Source organism: Bos taurus, chromosome 19 (assembly GCF_002263795.3).
Source record: "Bos taurus isolate L1 Dominette 01449 registration number 42190680 breed Hereford chromosome 19, ARS-UCD2.0, whole genome shotgun sequence".
NCBI classification, from domain to species: domain Eukaryota; kingdom Metazoa; phylum Chordata; class Mammalia; order Artiodactyla; family Bovidae; genus Bos; species Bos taurus.
The window spans coordinates 26,412,279-26,439,019 of NC_037346.1; the positions used below are offsets into that span (position 1 = coordinate 26,412,279).

Here is a 26,741-nt window from a genome sequence, read left to right on the forward strand (position 1 = left end):
CGAGGGGCGGGGGACCGGCGGGAGCGCGCGCGCGGATGGGAGGGCGGGCGCGCGCCGTCGCGAGAACGGCCCAGGAGCGACCCGGACAGCTGTTAAAGGGGCAATGTCCCCGGGACTGAGGGACCCACCAGGCAGAGACAGGGGAACTGAGTTGCGGACGCGGGAGGGCGACCCGGACGCCGGAACTCCAGAGGGTGGCCAGCCCCACAGAAGCCGGGAAAGGTGGGGGCGGACCCCGGTAGGGGACCCAGGCCCCTGACGCGCGCACGTCGCCGCCGTCGGAGGCGCGCTCAGGGGGTGGAGCCGCCAGCCGAGCCCCGCCCAGGAGGTGGTGCGGTGCAGGCCCCGCCCCAAGGCTCGAGGCACTGGTCGGCTCCACCCTCGGCTCCTGTCGCCGCCTCACTCCTCAGCGCCTGGTGTAACGTTCTAGAATTCTACGCGCAGCTGCCTCAGGTGCCCTGGCCAAGTGCAGTCGGCAGCGGCACCACCACTCGGGCGCTGTGTCTCTGCCTGGTCCTTAGGTTCGACAGGGCCCGCAGTGCCGTGTCGCCCCCTCAGGCCCAGGCCACTCCTGCCTGCCCAGCCTGGCCCCAGCAGGCCTCAGCCCCGCAGGGCCCACCACCTGGAAGCCACATCAACTCCTCAGCCCCCAAATTGTGCCTTCAGGCTTAGCAGCTCCTCACGCCTTGGTCAGCTGCCAAGGGTCCCTTGAGCTCCCTAAGGGGTTTTCCTCTAAGCCTTCCCTCTGGACAGGGCTTTCCACCCCAACGACCTCCAGGCTCTAGCTAACTTAGCCCGGCCAGATTCCTTGGGTCCTCTTCTGCCCTGTCAGACTCAGGTTCCCCTCCCAGACTTGGCTGCCCCCCGCCGCCCCCGCGCTGCCCCGCCCTCCCCCAAGCCGGTCAACCATCCAGGACTCTTTCTAGCTTCCTTAGCCTCATCTTTCTCTTAGATCTGGCCAACTAGACACCCAATTACTAAGGTCTGAACGTCCCTCAGCGGCCACCTGCTCCCTAGTTCAGCTTCCTCTGCTCTGGCCCAAGATATTCCATTAAAACCCCATCTGCCCTTTCAGCCTAGCTTTACTGGCATTTGCCAGCTCAGCTCTAAATACTCTTCTCTTCATTCTTCATTTCCTTTCTCAGCCCATCTTAGTTACCTTTGAATAAATACTTATTCACCTGCAACAGTTTCCAATTTTCTGGCATTTATGCTGCCTCTCCTAACTCATCTAACATTCTTATCTGCATTGTCTGCCCACCCCAACTGGCTCTCAGGTCACCTTTTGCTGTCTGGAATTGTGGTCCTGTGTAACTGACCTCTGCTCACCTTCTACATCTCTAGACATTCCCACTGCCCCCTCCTTCCTCGTCACCAATTGACCGTGACCGCTCTGTCCACACTTACCTTTCATTAACACCTCATTCCTGGTTTGTTTACCAACCCTCAGTTCTCTAACTGGCCCCAGCCACCAGTTCTGTACCAATTATCCCCAAATGCCTTTTGCTCTGTCTAATTCACGTTTCATTCTTTTTCATTTCATTATCCCATATTGCCAGTTAAGTCACTCAACTGCCATCTGTCAATTTCACTTACTCTGTGTATTCGGCTTAGGAAAAAAGATTTTTTTTTTAATCTTTCACCATTTCTACATTTCCTGTGTTTGCTGTCTTGATTGTGTATGTTCAGCTAATGAAAATATTCAGCACTTGAAATACCTTTTCAGCTTTCTTTCCTTTCTTCTGGACCTATACATCTTCTTTCCAATCTTTACATTCACTCATGGTGAATTACATGAGTCAATGATTCATTTTCCATTATCTTCCCAGCACCAATGAGGAGACTCAGTCCAGCCTCCCAACCCTGTCCAGTCATGCAAGTACAGGAAGATGCAGACAACCTTATCCCTTTTGCCAAGTGAGTCCTCCCCACACAGTTGGGGAGGGGGGAATGAGATGGAGGCAGGATTCCATGTCTGGGTTCTTCCCCAAGAGGAGTACGAAATAAGAAACAAGAATCTCGGTGCCTGGTCTCAGGGGATTGGTGATTTATTAATTTACTCAGCAAATTATTTTTGAACACTAATAGTGTTCTAGGCACTGAATATTAGGCATTGGGTATTCAGCAATTAGAAAGATAGGGGTCCTGCTCATAGAGCCAACATTCTACAGGGAGGAAATAGAATGTGTACATGAATAAATATAATTTCAAATAGTAGTAAGCACATGAAAAAATAAATGTACAGTATAATGTAAGTAGAATGTCTCTGAGACTCAAGTATATAGAGTGTGACTGTGGAAGGGGAAGAGGAGATGAGTTTGAATTGAGATCTGAAAAATGGGAAGGAGCCAGTCTGCTAAGAACCAGGGAGTAGAAGAAGGAATTGTAGGTTTGAAAAAACAAAACGAAGTCCCAAGAAAAGAACTAACTTTCTGTTTTCTAGGACCAGGAAGCCCATCAGCAAGTTAGTGATCAAAGGAAAAGTGGAGTAAAGGCAGACAGGGGGAGGCCAGTCACATAGGACCTTATGGGCCATTGAAAATAATTTGAACGTTATGCTAAGGACAGTAGAAATCAGTGGGAGTTTCTAAGCAAGGAAATGACATGAGCGGACTTTCTTTTCCTTCAACTTTTTTATTATGGAAAATTTCAAACAACCACAGAAGTAGAGAAAATAGTAACCACGACACCGGAGTACCATTTTTAGTCAGCTGCAATAATTATCATTAGATGGATAATCTTTGTTTTTTGGATACACCACTCGGCTTCTGGAATCTTAGCTCCCCAAACAAAGATTGAACCTGGGCTCTCAGCGGCAAGAGTGCTGAGTGCTGAGTGCTGAGTCCTAACCATTGGACCACCAGGGAAGTCCCTGGTGGATAATTTTTTTCTTGATACACCCATTCAGCCTCCTGCTACTTAGACCATTTTGAAGTAACTTTAAACAGGGTATTATTTCACATAATCATTTCTAAAAGATTACTCTGACTGCTATGTGCAGACTAGATTGTTGAGGGATTCAAATGGAAGCAGGGAATGGAGGAGGACGCAATTGCAATAGTCCAAAGAGGGGAAAACGTGCTGGAATATGGTGGTGGGAGTGGAAATGGTGAATGGTAGTTAAATTTGAGTGTATTTCAGATGTAGAACTCACAGGATTTACTGATAGATTGGATATGAGGGGTGAGGCCGAGTGAGGCATACCAGATTTTTGGTTGTAGCAACTGGGTGTTTGGGGTGCCTTTTGGCAAGATGGGGAAAGCTAGGGAGGAGGTGTTGAATGGGCAGTTGAACCTGCAAATCTGAAGTCCAGGGGAGGAGCTAGAGCTTGAAATATAGATTTGGGAGTCATCAGTACATTGATGGTATTTAAAGTCATGGACCTGGGTGAGATCACCTACGGAGGAATGAAGATAAAGGGCCGAAGCCCTGGGACTTTCTTCTAGACAGCAGGAAAGCAGACATCTGGTCAGTCAGTCTGGCAGCTTTAGAAGTGATTAGAACTGTTCTCAAACAACTTTTGCACACCCTACCTAAAGGATATTAGTATTTCTGAGTTGTTGTTTACTCACTAGGTCATGTCGAACTCTTTGTGACCCCATGGACTGTAGCCCGCCAAGCTTCTTTGTCCATGGTATTTTTCCAGGCAAGAATACTGGAGTGGGTTGCTATTTCCTTCTCCAGGGGATCTTCCTGACCCAGGATCGAACCCTCATCTCCTGCTTGGCAGGCAGATTCTTTACCACTGAGCAACTAGGGTAGCCCCTAGTGCTTCTGAGATGGAGAGATATAGCAGGAGTGAATAGAGACTCTGCTCTCCTGGATGCTTGCATTGACTGAAAGGAACCTGTTGAATCACTTGAGTAGCCAGGGCCTCCCTCTCTAACAGCCCTGCTTGCTAAGTATGATGTTCTCTGGTTGTGGGGTGTAGAAGTTTGAGATTCAGTGAGATCTGAGGCTCAGACAATTGCTAATCTCCATGCTCACTCCAGCTCCAACTGCCTTTCAAATCAGTCTTCACCACCTTTCTCATCTAAAATGGATAAGGGAGGACATGGCCTGAGGGAGCCTGGGCAGCTGTGTGGTCCTGTGGTAAGATAAGACTCCTCAATCCCTGGACTGAGTAGGTACCGTAAGGGAAGAGCCAGAACTGAGCCTACCTTGTCCTCACCTCAGGTGTTCTAGGGTGGTCAGCCGATCTCCACCCCACTGCTTGCCTTCCCAGAGCCTCGGACTGATGCCCCAGCACTATGGAGACACCTTCTGGGAGAATCTTAGTCAAAGGCCCAGGTGGGAGAAATGGAGAAACGGGACTAACCAGAGGTGGGAAGGGGAGGCTGTACAATTTTAAACTACCATAAAGCCTTACTGTAGCAATAAGTCCTAGTCTCAGGATAACTGCCCCACCAAGTGATGGACATGGTAGCTCCTAATGCCAGGTAGGTGGTTGGGAGAGGTTGTTAGAGAAACAACATGGATAGGGATATTCTCTTTGCACTTAGCCCCCTTTTTGTGCTTTACAGCCCCACCTGGATGGAGGAACAGTACACCCCACCCTTGCTGGTATGATGAACTTTCTGCCCTTTGACACTTCTTGGTTAAGATCACACCCACTGCCATCCCATCCCCAGCTCCCCTTATTCTCCCTTCCCTCTGGTTTCCCCCAGCTAGTGCACTGAGCAGGCCCTCCTTCCTATGAATCAGTCATCATGTTTTCCAGATCACAGCCATGTTTTTGTAATCTGGTCTTCCCAAGACCCCTGGTTCCCTATTTCAGTCCAAGCTCCCCCGAGAGACTCATTTCTGCCTTCTAGCTCCCTCTCCCCATTATCTGGTACAGAGAGCCACTGGTTGCTCCCAGCCTGGCCAGTATGGCCCTGAGGGACTCCCACCTCCTGAGGTGCTCTGCAGAAGAAAAAGGAGGAGGCCATGTTCAGGAGGAATGCAGCAGGGATCTGGGGGCATCCCAGCCCGGGTAAGGGCGGTCACTCATCACTTGGAAGATCTAAGGAGGCGACAGAGAATCATCAATGAGTAAGGAGACACATCAGGGCTCTGGGAGCCAAACGGTATGGGGACAGGGTGGCTTAAACTAAGGAAGAGGTGGAGAGCTTTGAGGGAATTGGAGGTTGCTTGGGAGTGTGCCATGGTCTTGGTGAGATTGAAGCAAAGTTTCCCATAATATGGGAAGGAGGAGGGAACGAAGGAATGGGGGATTAGTCACCTGAGCTGAAAGGAGTGGAACCCTGGTTACTGAAGACAGGAAAGCACTCCACAGAACTGGAGGATGGTGCAAAGCTAGAGGTCACCTCTGAGCCCCCGGATGGGAAACTACTTCAGTCTGAGGGGAGCAGAAGGTTGGAAGTGCAGAGTTGGAATGTGTCAAATGATAACACTCCTGGGTCCCAGCAGGAACTAGTTCAGGGCGGGAAGATGAAGAATGGAGAGACAGGAAGCCTGGCCTCCAGGCCCCTCTTTCCTAAGCCTTAAGTCTCCACAGACTGAAGAAGGCCCAGTGGGGCAGCTCTGGGGCTGCGTCTGGGCCTCTGCTGGTTGACAGTGATGGCTGTGGCTTCCCCAGCACCACCGAACACCCTGATCGGGAAGAGGAGAGGGCAGACTATCCACAGGAGGAGGACCACTTCCTCACTTCTGGCAGGGCCCAGGTATGGATGGCTGAAGAGGACTTTGGTGGGTGGTGATGTGGACCCTTGGTCTTGCATGGGGAGACAGGGGAAGCCAAGAGCCACATGGGATAGCTGGATGTGAGAGGGACAAAAGTAAAGTAGGCCAGATCCTGAGACTTGGGGGTACCTGGGTTTGGGGCCTAGGAAATCTGAAGACCTATTGTTTGATTCTTTTTTTTTTTTTCCTTCTTTTTTTTTTTCTTACAGCTGCTTTGGTCTCCCTGGAGTCCCCTGGGCCAGGAGGGGTCTTGTCTCTCCAGGCAGCTGGGCTCTATGGGCTCCTTCAGCGCTGTCACAGCCACTAGGAACCCCTTTTACCATCCCTGGTGGGTGGAACTGCAGTCTGAGGAGTAGGGAGAAAATGTCCAAACCCAAGACGCTGGCCGTGCCTCAGGGGCCTAGGATTGGGAGCTGGAATCTCCAGTATTTCGGACATCAAGGCATTCCTCCTTTCCTTGGCCTCTCCCATCTTCCTCTCCCCGCCTCTGAAACTAGGCACGAGCAGCCCCGATGGCCTCCCCTCTCCACTCTCAGAGGAGCCCCCCAAGGCTCCCTGCCACTATTCTCTTCGTTCTGTTATTAAAAAGCAAGCAAGTGGAGCCCAGAGTTGTCTTTCTCTCCGCGATGTAGTGATGGGGAGGCTTATGGGGAGGGAGGGCTCCTTTCAGCTTCGCGATGACCCCGCCAAAATGAAGTTGGGCTGATACCCCCAAATTCAAGGAGTTGTACCCGAAAACAGTCCTGCCCGCTCCAGTGTTCCCCACCCGGCTCTCCGGGCCGAGGTCACGTCAGTCGGCGGAACTTCCGCCTCCAGGACCCCGCATCCTGCCCCTCAGCGCGGCCGCCCCTTCTGGGACTTCCCGGCAGCCCGTCCCTCCGCCTGGCTCGCGGCCCTGGAAGCCAAGTCCCTCCGGCCAGCGCCCCACCCAGAGCCAGACGTGTGCTGACCCCAGGTTCCCGTCCCGACCCCCATCCCCTTAATTGGGAAGCCCCGCCCCGTGCGCAGTGACGTAGGACGCCGCTGTCAGCCGGCGCTGGGGGGGGTCGGTGTGGGGTAGAATGGCCGCTGCCGCCGTCACCCGCGGGACCCCGGGAGGTAAGAGCCGGGGCCTCTCGCCCGCCTCTCCGCCCCCGCGCCAGGGGGCGCAGCTCCACCGCCCGGACTTGGCGCGCCACGCCGGGGACCACCGGCGCTCTCCCGGGTTTGCCCTCACTCCCCGCTTCCGTCCTCCTCCCCCGCGCCAGGGGGCGCCGCTCGGCGCAGGGCCGCAAGGCGGACCTGCCGGGCCGGACCGTCCCGGGGACCCCCGCACCCCAGCACCTGCCCTGCCCCTTGCCCGCCACGCGCCCGCGGACTCTGCTCCGCAGCTTCTCCAGGACATCTCTCCGTGCGGCCGGGAGGCGGGACCCTCCCACCTCGGAGCGTCTCCGCTGACCACCGCCCCTCCTGGGGGGGCCGCCCCCGGGCCCGCTCCGCACCCTGGCGGGCTGCCCATCCCGGACTGCGCACCTGCGCCCTCGGGCGGAGTCCTTACCCCAGCCCAGGCTCCAGGGCTCACAGTCGTGCTCGGACGGGCCTCTTCCCCCTCTCCATTCCCAGACACCTGGCGGAGCCCGCGCTGAGAGCATCCTCCAGCTTCCATCTGTTCCCCCAGGAGGGTGGGGGCTCAGGCTGGAGTCAGAGTGGTAGATGGGGTAGGATAGGCCTGGAGGCCGAGGGAAGCAGAGGCTTTGGGGATAGAGGTACGGTGGGGTGGACAGGGCGGTCAGCCTCAGGGTGGAGGATGGGTTGACCTGGGGCTGGATAGCTGGGTCCTGGGTGTCTAAACCAGGTTCTACTCAGGCCCCACCAATCTGGAGGAAAGGGTGGAGGTTAAGATCAGTTGTCAGATCTGCCCTTCCCCTTGGAAAAACCAAAGAGAAGGAACTCAGGGTGTGTCTTTTAAGGCCTAGCTCTCCACCAGGACTTAGAACTCCTGCCTTCCCCCCAACATCCAGGCTCTCATTTGTCAAACCATCCTTCAAGAACCGGATGCTCTGAGTCCTAGCCCCAGGGTCTGACCCCGCCGCAGCTCCAGCCTTGGAAAGCCAGGGCTGTAAACGCCGGCCCCCCGCCGGCCTTCTCCCCTCCCCCACCCCGCCGGTCTCTTCCTGATTATTCTGTTCTGTTGTGTCTCCCACTCGTGTTGGTTCCTGGCACCGTGTCTGGGTTCTCCCTCTCCTCCACCCCCTGGCTGTACTCTGACATCACAGTCCAGCCCCTTCCTTTGGCTTCCTCAGATATCACGACCCGGCTGTATACCAGGTCTCCCACCTCATTCTCCTCATCCTTGATAGTGTAGGGGCTTCTGCCATGACCTTGTTCTCTCCCTTCCCAGCACAGACTCCCCCTCCCCCCGGCCCGTCAGGCCGGGGGTGACCTTGCCCCCTGGAGCCCTCACCATGAATACCAAGGACACCACCGAGGTTGCTGGTGAGTTCACAGTCCAGGTTTCCAGGTTGGGCACAGCCTTTTATTTCCCCCAAGCGGTGGTGACCTTCTAATTCTTGGATCCCCGCTCTCCTTGGCATCATTTCATTCACCACCACCACCCCGCCCCGCATTCGGCCCTTTTCCCCTGGGCTCTCATTGGGATGTCTCACACTAAGCCCTCCCTTCTCATCCCCTCTAGAGAACAGCCACCACCTGAAGATATTTCTCCCCAAGAAGCTGCTGGAGTGTCTTCCTCGCTGCCCACTGCTGCCTCCAGAGCGGCTCCGGTGGAATACAAATGAGGTTTTCTAGGGAGCCGGGGGGATTGGGGCTCTGCAGGGCCTAGTAGGCTGGAGGAGTTCCCCTCTGTGCCTTTCAACACTCTCTAGGCTCTTTGGGGATCACAGGAGAGCTATAAAGACCTGCATCTCGTAGGAGCTCACTTCTTGGCATAGGCACCTGTGTATAAATGCTACCACTTACAAAGTATTTCCTACAAACAGACCACTGTGCTCACCACTTGTCCTGTGTTATCTCACACAGTCCTCCAGGGATGCCGTTATCCCTGAGGTATAGATGAGGAGGCCCAAGAGGCCAGGCTGAGACTTTGGGAAGGGGACCCCCACCTGAGTGCCTCTTCTCCTCCAGGAGATTGCATCCTACTTGATCACCTTTGAGAAGCATGACGAGTGGCTATCCTGTGCCCCCAAGACAAGGTGAGAAGTTTTGTGAAGATGGGGAGTAGCAGGGGTCCTGGGTTCTGTGCACAGAACTTAAGGCAAGTCCTTCCCTTCTCAGGCCTCAGAATGGCTCCATTATCCTCTACAACCGCAAGAAGGTGAAATACCGGAAGGATGGTTACCTCTGGAAGAAGCGGAAGGATGGGAAGACCACCCGAGAGGACCACATGAAGCTGAAGGTCCAGGGCATGGAGGTAAGCAAGGCCTCCAGTACATCTGCCCTGGCCCCCGCTTTTCCCTGTGAGCTGGGTTCCAGCTCTGCCAGGGCTTGGTGACCTTCTCTCCCTACCACCCTCCCAGTCAGTCACTCTTCGCTTCTCACTCACTTTGGATCAGCCCCCTCTCTGCTTTCCCTCCATGACCCAATTCTCCAGGACTTAGGCCACGCCTCCCCCTGGAGGCCGCAGATGCCCAATCCCCTCACTTCTCTTGCATTTCCCGTAGGGGTCTGACAGTACTTAGTACCTCAAAGCACAGGTTTCTCTTCTCTCAAATCATTGCTCCTCATCTCAGATGTGTTATTGCCCTGCCCTCTGATTTCTGAATAGTCCCATGTCTCAAATCTGGTACTTGTTGTAAGGCCCTGGCCCCACTGTCCCCTCCTCTTCACCGCAGGGTGACTTGGGTGCTGGGTTTTGAAAGGTGTGGGGAATAGATGGGGGTGGGTAAGGGTTAAAGAGGAACTGGTGGCAAGATTGGGATTCCTGCAAAGGGACTGAACAGAGGAAGAGTTGGGGAGCAGACTAGCCCTCCCCCCACCCCAGCCTGTCTCCTGGCAGTGTCTCTATGGCTGCTACGTTCACTCTTCCATCGTCCCCACATTCCATCGGCGCTGCTACTGGCTGCTCCAGGTGAGGACGGAAGGGCTCGGGGAGACAGAGTCTACCTGGCTCTTTGAGGGAGGTGGGGGTCTGCGGAATGAAGGGGAAGGATGACGAGGTTCTGAGTGTGGAAGGGAGACTGGGAAGAAGAGAAAGGGGTTTGGGGATGGAGAGAGCCAGAACTTGAGAGGGTGAGGCTAGGGGTGCCTAGGGAGAAAATGAGGACTAGGAGGCCAAGTCCCTGGACATCAGGACCCCATAGCGCTCTGTGTGTACCCTTGTACCCGCAGAACCCTGACATCGTGCTTGTGCACTACCTGAACGTCCCAGCCCTGGAGGACTGTGGAAAGGGCTGCAGCCCCATCTTTTGTTCCATCAGCAGCGACCGCCGAGAGTGGCTAAAGTGGTCCCGGGAGGAGCTCTTGGGACAGCTGAAGCCCATGTGTAAGGCAACAGGGCCAGGACAGAGCTCCAAGGGGAGAGTGGACCCAGGGGCCTCCCATGGCAGCAAGTTTCTATACTCAGGAGCCTGTGGGGTGACCATGTTGCCCCAAGCCAGGAGGCTTCTTTCCTGGGTGGGTGGGTACCAGGGTTCCTGGTGTGATCTAAGGTGTTCGACTATGGAGGGCAGCTGTGAGCTCCAGGTAGGAGCAGTCTGGGGGCTTCTGGCCGCTGTTCCTCTGGCTGGAAGTCTCAGAGCATCTCAGGTGCTTGGGGGAGCCATCAGAGTTCTTTGGGGCCTATTTTGTAGGGGGTCCCACAGCACTTCCCCCCAACTCTCCTCCAGTTCATGGCATCAAATGGAGCTGTGGAAATGGGACAGAGGAGTTCTCCGTAGAGCAGCTGGTGCAGCAGATCCTAGACACCCACCCGACCAAGCCTGCACCCCGAACCCACGCCTGTCTCTGCAGTGGGGGCCTTGGTGAGTGACCCTGACCTTGGAACCTTCCTCCCTCCTCGCTGGTCTGCCCTTACTCACACCAGGGGGGCATCTGTCTTGTTGGGATTTGCGTGCTTATTTGCATGACTTTTGCATGTTCCAGAAAGATGGGCCAGATGAGCAGAGGCTTTCCCGTCTGCATACTGTCTAGTTCCTTTTACTTATTCCTGGCAGCCTGGGCTCTCTGTCTGCCTTCTTCCTTTAGCAGTTCCTGGCCACCCCAGCACTACTGCTTACACACAGGCTTAGCCTTATTCTTAGTTGGTACCCGCTTGGTTCTGTTCTTCTGTCCTTTTTCTATGTCTTCACCTATTGCTCTCAGCTATTCCCCCAAGCCCTGGATCCTCCCTTGCAGTGTTCCTCCAAGGGGGAGGGTGGGGGAGGAGAAATATTTCTGCCGCCTCCCAGTGGCCACAAGCAGTATGACACCTCTGGTATGTAGTGACTTCTCAGGAAATACATGACAGCTTCCAGCAAGGGAGGGCTGGAGAGAGATGTGTCTTACCCCTTCTTTCCCCACCACCCCTTCCACTCCAGGTTCTGGGAGCCTTACCCACAAATGCAGCAGCACGAAACACCGTATCATCTCTCCCAAAGTGGAACCCCGAGCTTTAACCCTGACCTCTGTCCCCCACCCCCATCCCCCTGAGCCGCCTCCACTGATAGCCCCGCTTCCCCCAGAGCTCCCCAAGGCACATACCTCCCCATCTTCCTCTTCCTCTTCCTCCTCTTCCTCCGGCTTTGCAGAACCCCTAGAGATCAGACCGAGCCCTCCAACCTCCCGAGGGGGTTCTTCCAGAGGAGGCACCGCCATCCTCCTCCTGACAGGACTGGAGCAGCGAGCCGGGGGCTTGACACCCACCAGGCATTTGGCTCCACAGGCCGATCCGAGGCCTCCCATGAGCCTGGCTGTGGTTGTGGGCTCTGAGCCCTCGGCCCCACCAGCCCCTCCGAGCCCTGCCTTTGATCCTGATCGTTTTCTCAACAGCCCACAGAGGGGCCAGACATATGGAGGGGGCCAGGGGGTGAGCCCAGACTTCCCCGAGGCCGAGGCCGCCCATACCCCCTGTCCAGCACTCGAGCCTGCTGCTGCCCTGGAGCCCCAGGTGGCCACTCGGGGTCTCCCTCCACAGTCTGGAGCAGGCGGGAGAAGGGGAAACTGCTTCTTCATTCAGGATGATGACAGTGGAGAGGAGCTCAAGGCCCAGGGGGCTGCCCCACCTGTACCTTCACCCCCTCCTTCACCCCCACCCTCACCTGCCCCTTTGGAGCCATCGGGCAGAGTAGGAAGAGGGGAGGCCTTGTTTGGAGGAGCTGGGGGGGGCAGCGAACTGGAGCCCTTCAGTCTCTCATCATTCCCGGACCTCATGGGAGAACTCATCAGTGACGAAGCTCCAAGTGGCCCTGCCCCCACCCCCCAGCTCTCTCCTGCTCTCAGCACCATCACAGACTTCTCCCCAGAGTGGTCCTACCCAGAGGTGAGTCTCAGACTTCTCTCCTTCCTCCTGCATCCCTTTTACCCTGTGGCCTGTGACCTAGTTTCTCTCAGCATCCATGGCTGCTTAGTTCTCTTCCCAGCCTCTATCTTTACATAGAGTGTAGCTTCTTAACGGTTTTCACAGGCCTTCTTAACTACCCCTTTTTTCCTCCCTCCTTCTACCTGTGACTTGTGGTTGTATGAGTCCCTTAAGTGCCCCGGGGGACTTTATTCCTTTGGTGACTGGGTGGGGTGGGGAGGGCCTGGGACAGTTCAGCCTGAAGAAGAGAAAACCCAACTGGGATGTGATGGCAGACTTTGAGAAGCTGAAAGACTGTATTCAGCAGTCAAGTTCTGCTTTGTGCTGCCCCAGAGATAGAAAGCAGGAACTTCTCTAGGGGTACCAGGGGGCCCCAAGAAAAGACTTCCTCCCAGTGATAGCTATCTGCAAATGGGATGGTAGCCTTGGGAGAGGCAATGAGTTCCCCGTTTCTAGCAGATTCAAGTAGAGGGCAGGAGTGTGGGGAGAAAGGACAGTGGATCTCACTCCACTTCATGTCCAATCTCTGTACCCCAGACCTTGGGGTGTACAGAGAGCAATAGGTCCTCTCTTAGGGTCTGAATGAAGGAGTGAGTAATTATACCCAGCAGAGAGAGCCCCCAGTCACATGGCTCTCTGACTTCTGCCTGCAGGGTGGGGTCAAGGTGCTCATCACAGGACCTTGGACAGAGGCCGCTGAGCATTACTCCTGTGTCTTTGATCACATCGCCGTGCCAGCCTCACTCGTCCAGCCTGGTGTCTTACGCTGCTACTGTCCCGGTATGGGGACTGGGGGTGGTAGGAGAAGGGACAGAAGACATGACTGTTAGGATTCCCAGGAAGCACTAGGAACAAATGTGTTGGGTTGTTCCTGAGAACGTAACCACCTCAACCAGTCCTGGGGCTGAGCCCGGTGGTTGCCCCCCGGCCACCGCCCTCCAGCAGGCAGATGAGTCTGAGCTGAAGTGTCAGAGGTCTAGATTCTAATCCAAGAAATCTGCTGAGCTGATGGGTGATCTTGAATAAGCCTTTTTCTTTTCATAGGACCTTGGCCACCCCTTCTGTAAGATCAGCCATTAGACCCAAGGGGACTCTCATGGCTCTCCAGGCCCACTGACTCCAGTCCAGGGAGAGTCTCTTGGGAGAATGAGAAGGGAGAAATGTGGTCTCCTCCAACCAGTTCTGAGACTGAGGGACATTGGCTTCAAGACCTGTGCTATCCAGTATGGTAGCCATGAGCCACGTGTGCCTATTGAAATTAATAGTTAAGATTAAATGAAGTTTCAAATTCAGCTCTGCCATCACACTAACCACATTTTGGTGCTCAGTGACCACATGTGCTCGTGCCCCCCGCAGGAGACAGTGCAGATGCAGGATGTCTCCAACACTGAGGAAAGTTCTTTTGAACAGCACTGGTCTGGATGTCATTGCCAAGATTCATCTCTGCCCTTTTGCCACCCCCTTTGCCCCTCACCTGACACTCAGCAGTGTTGCTGTGGGACCCCAAGGACCACTGGAGTGACATGTCGACAGCTCTGCTCTCTGTCAGTATGTCCTCCCCGAGTCTCAGCAGCCCTGTTCAGTGGTGGATAGCAAGAGAGGGGCTGAGACCAGAGACGTTGGGAATTGGGAGTCTCAGCGTCTAAGCTTGGGACCAGGGCCTGGTGGCTTTATCCTCAAGGCTATAGATACTGAGATTCTGGGACACCGCTCTCACTTGACCCTGTTGGTGAGCAGCTAATTCCTTTCCTTCACCTTAGTAACAGAGTTAAGGCCTCTGGACCTTGATCTTAGGAGATAAGAGATTTTACCATCATCAAATTGTTTATATGTAGAGGTATCTCTACACACCTACCTCCATCTGGCTCAGTAGGTAAAAAATCTGCCTGCAATGCAGAAGACCTGGGTTCTGTTCCTGGCTCAGGGAGATTCCCTGGAGAAGGAAATGGCAACCCACTCCAGTACTCTTGCCTGGAAAGTCCCACGGAAAGAGGAGCCCAGAGGGCTACAGTCCATGGGGTCACAAGAGTCAGACACAACTTGGTTGACTAAACCACCCATAGGTATCTCTTGACTCTGTTTCTATGCCTTGGTGCTGAACAATATCCTTAACTACAGGGTCTAGAACCCAAGGGGTCTCTGGCCCAGAGGAGCTATTAAGTTCTCAAATAAAGGGATTCCCTCCCCACTTAGAGCCAAGGCCACTGGAGCCAGGGGCCTCTAGGGCCACAACAGGGCAGGTAGGGGAGGTAGATGTGGAAGGACCACCTGTGGATCTGGTGAAGGAGCCCAGGAAAGAGAGCCATCTCGCTGATCCTTGCCCTCCCCAGCCCATGAAGTTGGGCTGGTGTCTCTGCAGGTGGCAGGGCGTGAGGGGCCCCTTTCTGCATCTGTGCTCTTTGAGTATCGAGCCCGCCGATTCCTGTCACTGCCTAGTACTCAGCTTGACTGGCTGTCACTAGACGGTAAGTTCTAACCTTCTATCCCACCGCCTTTGAGCATGACGTGTTCCTAGGCCCATCTGGACTCCGGTGGCCACTGCCTTGCGCCCACTGTACCCCTCTTCCCAACTCCTGCTTCCTTGCTCATTTCTGAAGGAGCAGCAGATTTCCTTCACCTCCTCCTCCCTGTAAACCTTGGAGGTGGCTTTGTCCCAACACTTGTCCTGTCCATAGGAAGGGATCAAGGCCATGGGTGGGGCCGGACAGTGCAGAGCAACAAACATGGGATACACATGAGTGTGTATGTGCCTCCTGCTGCTGCTGCTAAGTTGCTTCAGTCGTGTCCGACTCTGTGCGACCCCATGGACTGCAGCCTACCAGGCTCCTCCATCCATGGGATTTTCCAAGCAAGAGTACTGGAGTGGGTTGCCATTGCCTTCTCCGTATATGTGCCTACACAATATATTTAAACTTTCCTATGGTTTTTCCCTCTAGTTATAAAGACAGGCATTAATTATAAAAAATTTTGAAGTTACAGAAAAGCACAAAGTAGAAAATGAAAATTCCCTGTAACAATGCTCAATAACATACACCACTTTTAATATATCTTCTTATATACAGAGATGCACATACATACACGTGTGTGTACGTGTGTGTGTATTTGTTTATATCCAGAGCTGTTAGTCCCCTTTACTGGTTATCCCTCCTGTGGCTTTCAGAATTGTTTCTGCACCTGCTTCTTTCTTGAGGTTTGCATGTCTCCGTTTCCTCCTGTTTAACCTGTGCTTTACCATCTCTCCTGTATGTCTCCTACCTCTCTCATCTCTCCATTCCTCCTTGGATTTTTGTCTTCACTTTCCTTCTTCATTCCCTATTGCTTGTTCGTTCTACATCCCCAGCTCTCCTTTGCCCTTTTTCTCTCCTCTCCTTCCCCTTGTTTGTCTTCCCCTCTCTGCTCTCATACCTGAGTCTCTGCTCAGAGCTCTTTACCCTCCTCCCCACCATCCCCTACCTTCTTGCCCGTCTGTCCTGGCATCTCAAAACATCCCCAGCCTCCACCTGTTTGTTTTCCCACGGCTCTGACCCCCTTCTGCTTCCCCTCCTCATCCTTGTGTGATCTCAGGAGGGAACAGATATAGCTCGGGATGTGTGCATTTGTGCATGGAGTGGGGGAGGAGGAGGAGAAATGGACTTGGCCATCCATCTCTGTCACCTCCCCTCCCCGCCATCCTCTTTGTGGACAGCTGCGGGGGGCCAGGAGGAGGGGGTGGTGCTTTTCAAATCAGTCTCTGAGTTCTTTGGGGCAGCGATTAACAGAGAGGAGGGACCCTGAAGTCCTTCAGCCCCAGCATGGGGGACGAAGGTAGTGTCTGCGGCAAGAAGGAACAAAATAAGCCATCTGGGAGTATGCGTATGTGCATGCACGTATGTGTGAGAGATCTGGGGCACGCGTGTGTGTGTGTGTGTGTGTGTGTGAGAGAGAGAGATCTGGGGCAACTGGGGCTGAACACCCAGCGAGGAGTCCTACAGTCTCTGTGTCTTGAAGGACACAGTCTTGGTTCTGCATTCAGGTCCTAGGTGGACACGTGGTATGAAGAGCCCTAGACTGAGGACTGCTCCTGGGGGGCTCTATTCAGAAGGTGGAGGGGGGGAGGGTAAAGGGCCATTGTATGGAGAAGAGGAAAGGATTGCTTGTGTCTTCGTCACTCAGACCCTGGGACATGATCTGGCTTTGTTGCCCAAGGCATCCCCTGCACCCTGCCCAGTGAGCCCCCCCATGCCCACTCCTCTTCCCCACAGACAACCAGTTCCGGATGTCCATCCTGGAGCGACTGGAGCAGATGGAGAAGCGGATGGCAGAGATCGCAGCAGCTGGGCAGGCCCCCTGCCAGGCTCCTGACACCCCTCCAATTCAGGTACATCCATGAGGGCACTCTACAGTGAGGAGCAGGGGGAGGGTCTTCCTGTAGAAATCAGCTCTACTGTGTGACTCCCCTCACTGTCCAGGCCCCAGCCAGTCCCCTTCCCTTCTCCGTGACATCACCCTGCTCCCACCCCCACCCTGTGGCAGGAGTGGCTATTCTGGGCACCCTCTTGGCATGACAAGCTTCAGACTATTTCTGGTCTGAAGGAGGGTGGAGGTGAGGGTGGGGGAGGGGATCCAAGAAGTCGGGGCTCAGCACTCTGAGCGTTCCAGGTCTTTGAGGAAAGAAGGCTGGAGAGGACTCTAGGTTCTGAGGGGGAGAAGCCATCTGTGGATATGGCACTGATCTGAGCCAAAATGAAGGCACCACATGGGCATGCAGGCATGAGGTCTGGCTGCTGGAGAAAGCTGCCTGAGGGACAGGGAAGACTGACCAGCCATCAGAGGTCAGGGTGGTGGGAGCCTAGAATGAGAATTGTAGGGAGGGGGCAGAATTGGAAGCTGAGAGGACAGGGGTGGGGTGGCTAAGGCCATCCCAGGCTGGGGATGCTCAGGTGTCTGCCTGAGGGTGTGTGCACCACAGGATGAAGGCCAGGGTCCTGGGTTCGAGGCCCGGGTGGTGGTCCTGGTAGAGAACATGATCCCACGCTCCACCTGGAGGGGTCCTGAGCGTCTGGCCCATGGAAGCCCTTTCCGGGGCATGAGCCTTCTGCACCTGGCTGCTGCCCAGGGCTATGCCCGCCTCATCGAGACCCTGAGCCAGTGGCGGTGAGCTGGGGCTGGTGGGAGTTGGGGTAGGAGGGTGTCAGGGACTGAGGAGGAACTGGAGGCCTGTCCTGGGAGCTGGGGTCACTGTGGGAAGGAAGAGGGGCTGGAACAGGGTTTGCACTTGGGGGAGTTTTAATGTCCTCTGACTTACAATGCTGACTTCTTGACCTCCTTATAATCATTAATCTCTTTGATTACTCATCCTGTTGACCATAGTGCTTGCCAGCCCCTTCAATTCCGAAGTTCCTACTGGGCCCCCTTTATCCCTAACTGGGCTCCACTGTCCCTTTCCCAAACCCTCCAGGAGTGTGGAGACAGGAAGCCTGGACTTGGAGCAAGAGGTTGACCCACTCAATGTGGACCACTTCTCTTGCACCCCTCTGGTGAGGATGCTGGTTCCTAGTGCACGTGAACAATGGGAAACAGGAGCAGTTCTTCACAGAGAAGATCGTTTGGGGGATGCAGGGAAGGAGTAAGGATAGGCCCATGCCTTACCTCCACTTCCGCCCTCTTCTCCTCAGATGTGGGCTTGTGCCCTGGGCCATCTGGAGGCTGCTGTGCTCCTCTTCCGTTGGAACAGACAGGCGCTGAGCATTCCTGACTCTCTGGGCCGCCTGCCCCTATCCGTGGCTCATTCCCGGGGTCATGTGCGCCTCGCCCGCTGCCTGGAGGAACTGCAAAGACAGGAAGCTTCTTCTGAGCCCCCACCTGCCCTGTCTCCACCCTCCTCCAGCCCCGACACTGGTGAGGGTTTAAGGGGAATGCGGGTGGAAGCACAGGCCAGGGGAAAGCTAGAGGGTGGGAGACAGTGCAAGGAGAGAGGAGGTTGTAGGGATGGGGAGGTAAGAGCAGCAAGGCCAGGGAGATGGAGAGTGAGGAGAGGGCAAGTGACACCTTATGCTCACACCCCCTTCTCTCCCCTTGCAGGCCTGAGCAGTGTCTCCTCACCTTCAGAGCTCTCGGATGGCACTTTCTCCGTCACATCGGCCTATTCTAGCGCCCCAGATGGGAGTCCTCCCCCTGTTCCTCTGCCAGCCTCTGAGATGACTATGGAGATGGTCCCAGGCCAGCTCTCCTCTGGTGCCCCAGAGGCCCCCCTATTCCTCATGGACTATGAAGCCACCAACCCGAGAGGGCCCCCACCCTCGCCGCCTCCTCTCCCACCAGCCCTGGATGGCGGGGCTGCTCCTGAGGAAGCCGATAGTCCACCAGCTGTGGATGTGATCCCGGTACCACTTAGGTGGAGGGCTCCAAGCAGAGGGGGGTGCAGGGCTGGGGTGACGCCAGCCACCACAAGAAACATGCAGAGCCGGGCGGCAGTTTGGGAAGAAGGGGTCATTTACCCTCATTTGGGGACAGGCAAGGTAACCCTCTGCTTAAGCTTCTGTCAGAGCTTGGGATTCAGAAGTCATGAGGCTTCAGAGGTTAAAATTCTGGAGAATATCTTCAATTAGAGCTGGGTGGTAGGGGTTACCTGTTGTTCCATAAAGGGACAAGAGCGATGGCAGGAAGCAGGGAGGACAGAGGAGCAGAGAGGTCGGCAAGATGGAAGCGGAAGTGTCTGGCACTAACCAGGGGCCAGGGGGAGGCTTGCACATAGTAAGAGCTAAGAGTCTTGTAGAGTGAATGAACCCATGAGAGAGTGGAGAGTGGCTCTTCACGTACAGCAGCCTGCTTCTCTGCTAGGGCCTGGGACATACCTGCTTTAGAGAGAGACTAAGGGATTAACCGGGGAGCACTAAAGTGCAACAGATTTAGAGAACACCACACGGTAGGCGCCTTTATGTGAGACCAGCAGAAAGTGCTGCAGGCTGCAGGGCTGGAGCAGAGGCAAGGCTGGAGCTATTCAATAAGGTGTCATGTGATTGGCAAGCGCTGAGCTGATTCTTGGCGAGTTCGAGGAGGGGGTGGCAGACATGGCCAAGTTTGTGGGAGCTGGCATGGGTCAGGCTGGGTGGGACAGTGGGCAGTCAGCCTGGAAGGCTAAGCCCTTCATTCGCCTAGCTTCTGAATCCCCCTGTGCTGTACGTCCTTCCTAGCCTATGTTTTCCATGACGTCTCAACACAGGGCTGTATTGAGTGGGACCCCAAGAAGTGTAAGTGAACCTGGAACACTGGCAAAGAAAGACAGGGTTAATGGGGGCAGCCATCCATGAGGCCTCATCGTCTGGGTCTGATAGGAGAAAGATAGGAAGTGAACTTATGCTATGGTCTTGGCAGAGCAAGAACAGCTGGGGGGCCCCTCAAGGTTCACCCAGCTTCTCCTTCATCCAGGTTGACATGATCTCACTGGCCAAGCAGATCATTGAAGCCACACCAGAGCGGATTAAACGAGAGGACTTCGTTGGGCTGTCTGAGGCTGGAGCCACAATACGGGAGAGGACGGGAGCGGTGGGGCTCAGTGAGACCATGTCCTGGCTGGCCAGCTACCTGGAGAACGTGGACCATTTCCCCAGCTCAGCCCCTCCAAGGTGACCAGCTTAGGACAAAGCCTCCAGATCCTTCAAAGGAACATGGGAGGGATAGAGTGAGGGAAGAAGCTGCACTATGGCCAGAGCCTTTGAGGAAGGGATTGGCACTGGCTGGCGAGCTCTGAAGTCACTCTCCAGACCCTGTTACTGGGGCTCTGCCTTCAGAGCAGCGCCCAGGTGGGAGAAGAGGGACTTCAGATGTCCAGGACATCCTTTATCCCTGTTTCCTACAGCGAGCTGCCATTTGAGCGGGGTCGCCTGGCTGTCCCTCCAGCACCTTCCTGGGCAGAGTTTCTCTCCGCATCTGCCAGTGGCAAGATGGAGAGTGACTTTGCCCTGCTGACCCTGTCGGATCATGAGCAGCGGGAACTGTATGAGGCAGCCCGAGTCATCCAGACAGCCTTCCGGAAATACAAGGTCGGGGGCTTGGGGGCTTCAGGGGATGAATTACACAATCTTGAGTGGGGAGGTGATGGGTTCCCAGGACTGTGGGGGGGACAGCAATCATCCAGAGAGATCTGGGGTAGGGTGAAGGGTCAAGGGACCCCAGGCACATTGGAAGAGCAGGTCAGATGTCAGTTAGGTGGGCAATTCCTAACTGATCCAGGTGCTGAGACTTCCTTCTTGCCACTTAGGGCCGGCGGCTGAAGGAACAGCAGGAGGTAGCTGCTGCTGTGATCCAGCGCTGTTACCGGAAGTACAAACAGGTGAGGATGTCCTCTCTTGAAAGCATACCCACCAACCCACACAGGCACCCACTCATCCCATCCCAGAGCATCCAGAATGCTGCAGGAGCCCTAACTCCCCTTTTCTCTCCACAAGCTGACCTGGATTGCACTTAAGGTATTAGGCATGAGACCTGGGTGTGAGGCTGTCTGTGATGATTCAGCCTTTCCTTCCGTGAGCGTGTGGATTAGAGAGATTTGCATCGACTGAACTTGAAACGGGGTGAGGGGTGACCCTTAGGGGTCTGGGTCTCTGTCCCTCCATGTCAGCCCCTGCCCTTCCTCCCCACCCCTGCAGTTTGCACTCTATAAGAAGATGACCCAGGCGGCCATCCTGATCCAGAGCAAGTTCCGAAGCTACTACGAACAGAAGCGATTTCAGCAGAGCCGCCGAGCGGCAGTCCTCATCCAGCAGCGCTACCGCTCCTACCGCCGCCGGCCCCCGGGGACCCTGCCTGCCCGCAACAAGTACGGCCCCAACCCTCCAGCCCTCAGTGCACACCCACTGTGTCCACGGCCACTGCCCACGGGCTCCCAACTCATCATCCTGCTCCTCCCCGACCCCTTGCCCTACCAAGGTCCCTAAGGGGCGGAGGGCAGGTGATTCCTGAGTGTCCTGTGCGGTCTCATCTCTTCTTCCTTCCACCAGAGGCTCCTTTCTCACCAAGAAGCAGGACCAGGCAGCCCGGAAGATCATGCGATTCCTGCGGCGCTGCCGACACAGGTGTTGCCCTTTCCCTCACTGGGGAGGACTGGGCCCCGCCGCCGCCTCCCCATCCCACCGCCCTAATCGGCCGGTCTCCTCTGACTCCTTCCTTGTCTCTCTGCAGGATGAGGGAACTGAAGCAGAACCAGGAGCTGGAAGGGCTTCCCCAACCCGGGCTGGCCACCTGACCTCTCCACTGCCTTTCTCATCACCCTGGGGGCCGCTTCTTGCAGTCTTAACAGGGAGAGGGCTCTCTGGGGGAGGGGGAGCCCCCTGTCGGCAGCTTTCCCGTCACTTTTGTGCTAGCCCGTCCTGGGTCTCCACCCCCCACCCCTCCGAAGTGCTGAACTCCCTCTCCCACCCCTGCCTCCTCCTCTTCCCTCCGGGTCGCGCTCCCTTCTCTTAGTCCCCGGCTCCAGAAGACCCATGCCCCACATACCTGCATCTTCAGCTGTGACCTCCGGAGCCCTGCCTGCCCCTTCTCCACAGCTCCCTCCCTGCCTGTGCCCACCTCGGCCCCTTCCTGACTTGCCTTATTTATTTGTTCGACGCGTCTCTGAATGTATCCGCCTCGGTCCCACCTCTGCCTTCGCTACGCGCGCGCCCCTCGTGTTTCAGGGCTGACCGTGCCCCCACCCCGACTCCGCATGTTTGCGTCTTGTTTCCTCCCTTTCTGGCCCTGTCTTTCCCCGTCAACTGACCGACTCCGGCCACCAATCTCGGGGCCAAAGGGGGGCTGTATATAGAAACGCGCTGCGGAGTCCTGCCCCGTCCCCGAGGGGAGGGGCCTTGTACATAATGTAACATACAGAGTATAGTGAAGAATCTATTTAAGGCGCCGCAGGGAGGGCTGCACGGCCGGGCTTGTGGTTCCTGGCGCGGCGGGAGCCTCCTGCCGGCTCCACGAGCACTTTCTACTTGTGCATGGGCTTGGTTTCTACGAATTGCCATTAAACATCGCTGCACCAGCCAGCCTCCGGCCTCTGTCTGCGGGCGGCGGGGAGGGGCGGGGCCCCCGGCCGGCGGAAGGCTGCGGGCGCGCCAAGCCCGGATCTGAGCCACGCCGGGGCGGGGCGGGTGCGTGGTTTTCCGCCTCCGACGTGTTTCCGGCCTTAAAGGCATTTTGCCCTTCCCTTTAAGACGCACCGCCCCCCTCTCAGTCACTCCCAAGATGGCGGACCTACTGGGCTCCATCCTGAGCTCCATGGAGAAGCCACCCAGCCTCGGTGATCAGGAGACTCGGCGCAAGGCCCGAGGTGAGGATCCCAAATTCATTGCCGGCTTTCTTCGCCCGGTTCTCAGGATCGCAATCCTCCCTCTTTGGATGACCCCGCCTCCTCAACCTTGAAAGACCCCTCACAGGCCCCTTCAGAGACCCCCCGAGTCCCTAAAAGGGCTGCTGACCCGCCCGCTGTTCTTAGCGGACGATGATTGGCTACCTGAAGCTCAGCACCAGCCCCCTGCCTCTTCCTGCCCTGGCCTTCCACAGTCCTTGTTTTCAATTCGCCCGTGGGCCCGCCTGTCCGCCGGTGGCGTGGTCTGATTGGTAGGCTGCCCTGAACCCCACCCAACCCCTTCCCGCCTTCGTATCGGAGGGCGGTAAGATCGACCGCTCGGCCCCGCCCGCCCTGCCGGCGCGCCGGTCCGTGCACCTCGTCCCCTTCGGATTGGATCCAGGATACGTCCATCCTCAATCCTTTCTCCCCTATTGGCCTCTTCAACTTAAAAGTCTACCGATTAAGTTTTGTTCGACCTTCCTCTAGCCCACCCCACCCTCAGCACCTCTAATTGGCTGCTGGAGCCGTTCAGCGCCCTTATGCCCCGCCTACTTGATTTAACCCGATCCCTTCTGCCGCGAACCAACATTTCTCTCATCTGTACCCTGAAATTCCTAAGGTCCCTGGGCGGGTCGTGAATGTTGATTGGACAAATAAGAAGGCCCCTACCCGGTCCGATTGGCCATAGCCTCCCAGTCTGTGTTCTCCGAGTAACTTTTCTGCTGGCGGTTCAAGTTGGACTGCCAGTGTAGGGCGCGGCCCGCTGGGCGGTGCAAGCCTCTCCTGCTGGCTCCGCAGCGTGTGAATGAATCTGACAGAATGAGTCCTTTTAGGGGAGGACACCGGCTCCCTACCCGTTCGAGGGAGGCCAGAACAGGAGTGGGTGCCTTCAAAGTGCTCAAGTGCTGCTTAATGTCAAACTAACATCCATATTTACTGAATGGTTACTAAGGGCCAGGGGCACACTCAAAGGAGCCCACAGTCCGGAGCATTGATGAAATGATTACACAGGAGTTAAAAATCAACTTTATAAATGGTCTGAAAGAAAAATAATTATCAGGAGTGTAACTACCTAGGGCTTCTAACCTAGCCTGCAGTGAGCTGAGATCTGAAGAATAGATAATTCAGTGAGAAGGCAACACAGTGCTCCAGGCAGATATTTGAAAGCTATAAGGAAGGAGGGAGCATAATGGGACCTGGGAACTGAGTTACTTCATGCTCACCACGGCTGACTAGGTGGTTCACCAGCGGCCGTTGACAGGCTAGGAAGCTGAAGTTCAGAGTTTAGTCACTTGCCTGTGGTTACACAGTTACTTAGTGGCGGCATTTCAAACCCAGTTGTGACTTTTAAGCCCGTGTGCTTATCCATAATCTTAAATCACCTCCTCAGATGCAGAGAGAAGACTCTCAAGCCAGACAGAACAGTCAGTGACTAAGATGGGGTGCACTAACAGTCAGAGCCCATGGGGTTGAAGAGAGGAGCGCACCTGAGCTGTCAAGCCCTGGAGCCACAGAGAGTAACTGGATAGGAAAGGAACAGGGTCCCTGGCTTCTAGGAGCTCATAGTGGGGTAGGGAAGACAAAAGTTACAGTCTGTTAGTTCTCAGCATGTGCTATAGTGGATGTCTGAACCAAATGTGCTTGGGCCCCAGAGGAAGAAGTAATTCTTCACCATCTGACTCATAGTGGATCTCAAAGTTTGCAAGGGGAAGAACTTTTCAAGCAGCAGGAATAACATGTGCAAATACATGAAGTGATTAGGAAAATGGGAATAGGTTCAGTGCAGCTGAAGGGGTTCTGATCCTGTGGAAGAAGTAGGCCTTAAGATTGTCAGCACTTTGAAATGGCAGAAGAGAGAAGAGGGGACAGTAAGACTAAAGGTAGTGAGTTCCCTTTACAGCTCAGACACCTGCACTCCCAGAGGAGAAGAATGTTAGACTGGCCATTTCAGCTTCATCTTGGCTGTAGAAATAAGAAGTGGGGGTATTACAAAATATAGGAAGTTAAATAATTTCCTCTATCCTGTGTAGACAATGAGATGATAAACTCTGTGAGGCCAGGACTGGGTCTGTTCCCATTACCTCCCCAAGCCTTAGAGTTCTTGGTATGTCGTAAGCAATAAATAAATGTTTGCTAGTTGGTTTCCCCAGTGGGAAACAGGGTTGAGCATGATTCTCATCTCTGTTTCTCCCACTAAACTGTGAGGTCTTAAAGGGCAAAGCTGTGTCTTCATCCTCTTTGTACTTCAGGGCCTAGCACCGTATCAGGGATAGAGTAAATATCAATAAATGCTTGGCAAATAACAGTAATCCTCCCTTCCTGCCCTGACACCTCCCAGTGGACACGAGACCCCTCCCAAAGCCTTACACCCTCTCACCACCCATACTTCCACCCCTAGCCTCATGCTGCCATTTCTTGCCCCCAGAGCAGGCAGCCCGCCTGAAGAAACTACAGGAGCAAGAGAAACAACAGAAAGTAGAATTTCGTAAAAGGGTAAGAACAACTGGAGAGATCAAAGGCAGCTTCAGAAAGGACTAACAATAAGTTAGAATTGGAAGGTTGAGGACTTAGTTTGTGTGCAAACTGTCTTGAGAGAGGTGAAGCCCAGAAGTCAGTGGCACGGAGGTGGGAAAGGTGTGGGAGGCACAAGCCTGTTGGCCCGGCTGGGGAGAGGGGTAGTGGGGTGGAGCCATCATCTCATATCTTCTTCCCTTTTCCCTCTACCAAGATGGAGAAAGAGGTGTCAGATTTCATCCAAGACAGTGGGCAGATCAAGAAAAAGTTTCAGCCGATGAATAAGATAGAGAGGAGCATACTGTGAGTGTCTCTGGGCTGGGCGACAGGAAGTGGGTGGTCAAGGAGGCACGAAGGGTGAAAGGTTCAGAGGGGAGAACCTCCTAGAGGAGGGCACTGGCCCCCCTCATGGCTTCACAACCTCTTTCCCTTTGGCTCCCCCTCCCCAGACACGATGTGGTGGAAGTGGCTGGCCTGACATCCTTCTCCTTCGGGGAAGATGATGAGTGTCGCTACGTCATGATCTTCAAAAAGGTAAAAGGCCTGAGTTGAGTTCCCCGCTCTCTCCTTTTCAGCCTATACCCTGCCCCAGGGGAGAAGAATGAGGTAAACTATGTATGTGGAACCTTGACCCCATCACCCACTTCTCTCCCAGGAGTTTGCACCCTCAGATGAAGAGCTGGACTCCTACCGGCGTGGCGAGGAGTGGGACCCCCAGAAGGCTGAGGAGAAGCGGAGGCTGAAGGTGAGTTATGCCTGGCAGTCCCTGGGACCCTGCCACCACCATCTGGGAGGGGCTGAGGTCAGGCCTTGAGCTCCGGTGACCCCCTCTGCACCCTCAGGAGCTGGCCCAGCGACAGGAGGAGGAAGCGGCCCAGCAGGGACCCGTGGTGGTGAGCCCGGCCAGCGATTACAAAGACAAATACAGCCACCTTATTGGCAAGGGGGCAGCCAAGGATGCAGCTCACATGCTACAGGCCAACAAGACCTACGGCTGTGGTGAGGCCACAGTGGGGGCTGGGAGGGGGCAGGGAAGAGGAGCACAGGTTGGGGGGAAGGAGAGGGGAGACCAAGGCACAGGGCTCCTAGGTCCTCCCATCCTCCCATCTGCCCCTAGTGCCCGTGGCCAACAAGAGGGACACACGCTCCATTGAAGAGGCCATGAACGAGATCCGGGCCAAGAAGCGTCTGCGGCAGAGCGGGGAAGAGTTGCCATCTACCTCCTAGGCACCCCAGCTCCCGGGGCACGGCAGGGGGCAGGGAGGGACGAGGCTGCTGCTACTAGAACCCATCCTGGAGCCCCACCTTCTAACAGCTGTCACTCAGGCACAGTGTGTGTCACTGTTCGATCTAGGATATGTATGTGGGGTGTGTGTGTGTGTGTGTGTGTGTGTGTGTTAGTATGTGAAAGTGTGAATGCTCAGGTGGGTATTTAATCTGTATTATTCTGTTCTTCCTGGAATTTTCTTCCCCATGGGGCTGGGATTACTTTACATTCAATAAACACCGTTTGACCCAATGTCTTGGTTTGTTAGCAGAGAAAGGTAGGCTCTGGAGAGGAGTTGAAATAATTATAGGTTGAATAATTATAAACTTGCTTTTGTGGGCCAAAGATGGTCAAATATTGGCACTTTTGCAGAAATTCCTAAGGGATGGCATTTTTTAAGAGCAGTCACTACGGCCAAGTGGTCTAGCTTTGGATCCTGGCTCTGCGACTTCCTGTCACGTTGGTAAAGT

At 55.1% G+C, this 26,741-nt stretch overlaps 4 protein-coding genes across 13 annotated transcripts; 3 read left to right on the forward strand and 1 right to left on the reverse strand.

The window, feature by feature from the left end:
- Positions 1–8: 8 nt before the first annotated feature.
- On the forward strand, positions 9–6,286 carry INCA1 (inhibitor of CDK, cyclin A1 interacting protein 1). Of its 3 annotated transcripts, none has more exons than XM_010815961.3 (7): positions 9–1,917; positions 3,993–4,092; positions 4,177–4,290; positions 4,524–4,563; positions 4,841–5,034; positions 5,501–5,666; positions 5,895–6,286. In XM_010815961.3, the coding sequence occupies exons 3-7, from the start codon at positions 4,238–4,240 to the stop codon at positions 6,039–6,041; spliced, it is 600 nt and encodes a 199-aa protein (XP_010814263.2). In that variant the 5' UTR covers positions 9–1,917; positions 3,993–4,092; positions 4,177–4,237; the 3' UTR covers positions 6,042–6,286. The 3 variants fall into 3 exon arrangements, with proteins under 3 accessions (XP_010814263.2, XP_024836497.1, XP_024836496.1); XM_024980729.2 differs by lacking the exon at positions 3,993–4,092 and having other exon boundaries at positions 10–453; positions 1,830–1,917; XM_024980728.2 differs by lacking the exon at positions 3,993–4,092 and having other exon boundaries at positions 11–222; positions 1,830–1,917.
- Positions 6,287–6,710: 424 nt separating this feature from the next.
- Positions 6,711–22,185, forward strand: CAMTA2 (calmodulin binding transcription activator 2). Of its 7 annotated transcripts, none has more exon segments than NM_001255972.1 (23): positions 6,711–6,783; positions 8,066–8,160; positions 8,360–8,463; positions 8,809–8,876; positions 8,959–9,094; positions 9,680–9,751; positions 10,012–10,165; positions 10,509–10,643; positions 11,199–12,139; positions 12,832–12,958; positions 14,509–14,643; positions 16,420–16,535; positions 17,127–17,311; positions 17,616–17,694; positions 17,833–18,055; positions 18,239–18,540; positions 19,586–19,782; positions 20,016–20,199; positions 20,418–20,489; positions 20,605–20,625; positions 20,806–20,975; positions 21,157–21,231; positions 21,338–22,185. In NM_001255972.1, coding segments are annotated over 22 exon segments (3,591 nt in total). In that variant the 5' UTR covers positions 6,711–6,783; positions 8,066–8,129; the 3' UTR covers positions 21,402–22,185.
- Positions 15,199–22,630, reverse strand: LOC100848357 (uncharacterized). 2 transcript variants are annotated; one of them, NM_001255971.1, is given in 3 exon segments: positions 15,199–16,554; positions 17,807–17,985; positions 22,398–22,630. In NM_001255971.1, coding segments are annotated over 3 exon segments (429 nt in total). In that variant the 5' UTR covers positions 22,420–22,630; the 3' UTR covers positions 15,199–16,326.
- Positions 22,376–26,523, forward strand: SPAG7 (sperm associated antigen 7). Its single transcript, NM_001038543.2, is given in 7 exon segments — positions 22,376–22,469; positions 24,916–24,983; positions 25,219–25,307; positions 25,454–25,538; positions 25,660–25,749; positions 25,847–26,003; positions 26,122–26,523. Coding segments are annotated over 7 exon segments (684 nt in total). The 5' UTR covers positions 22,376–22,384; the 3' UTR covers positions 26,232–26,523.
- The last annotated feature ends 218 nt before the right edge of the window (positions 26,524–26,741 follow it).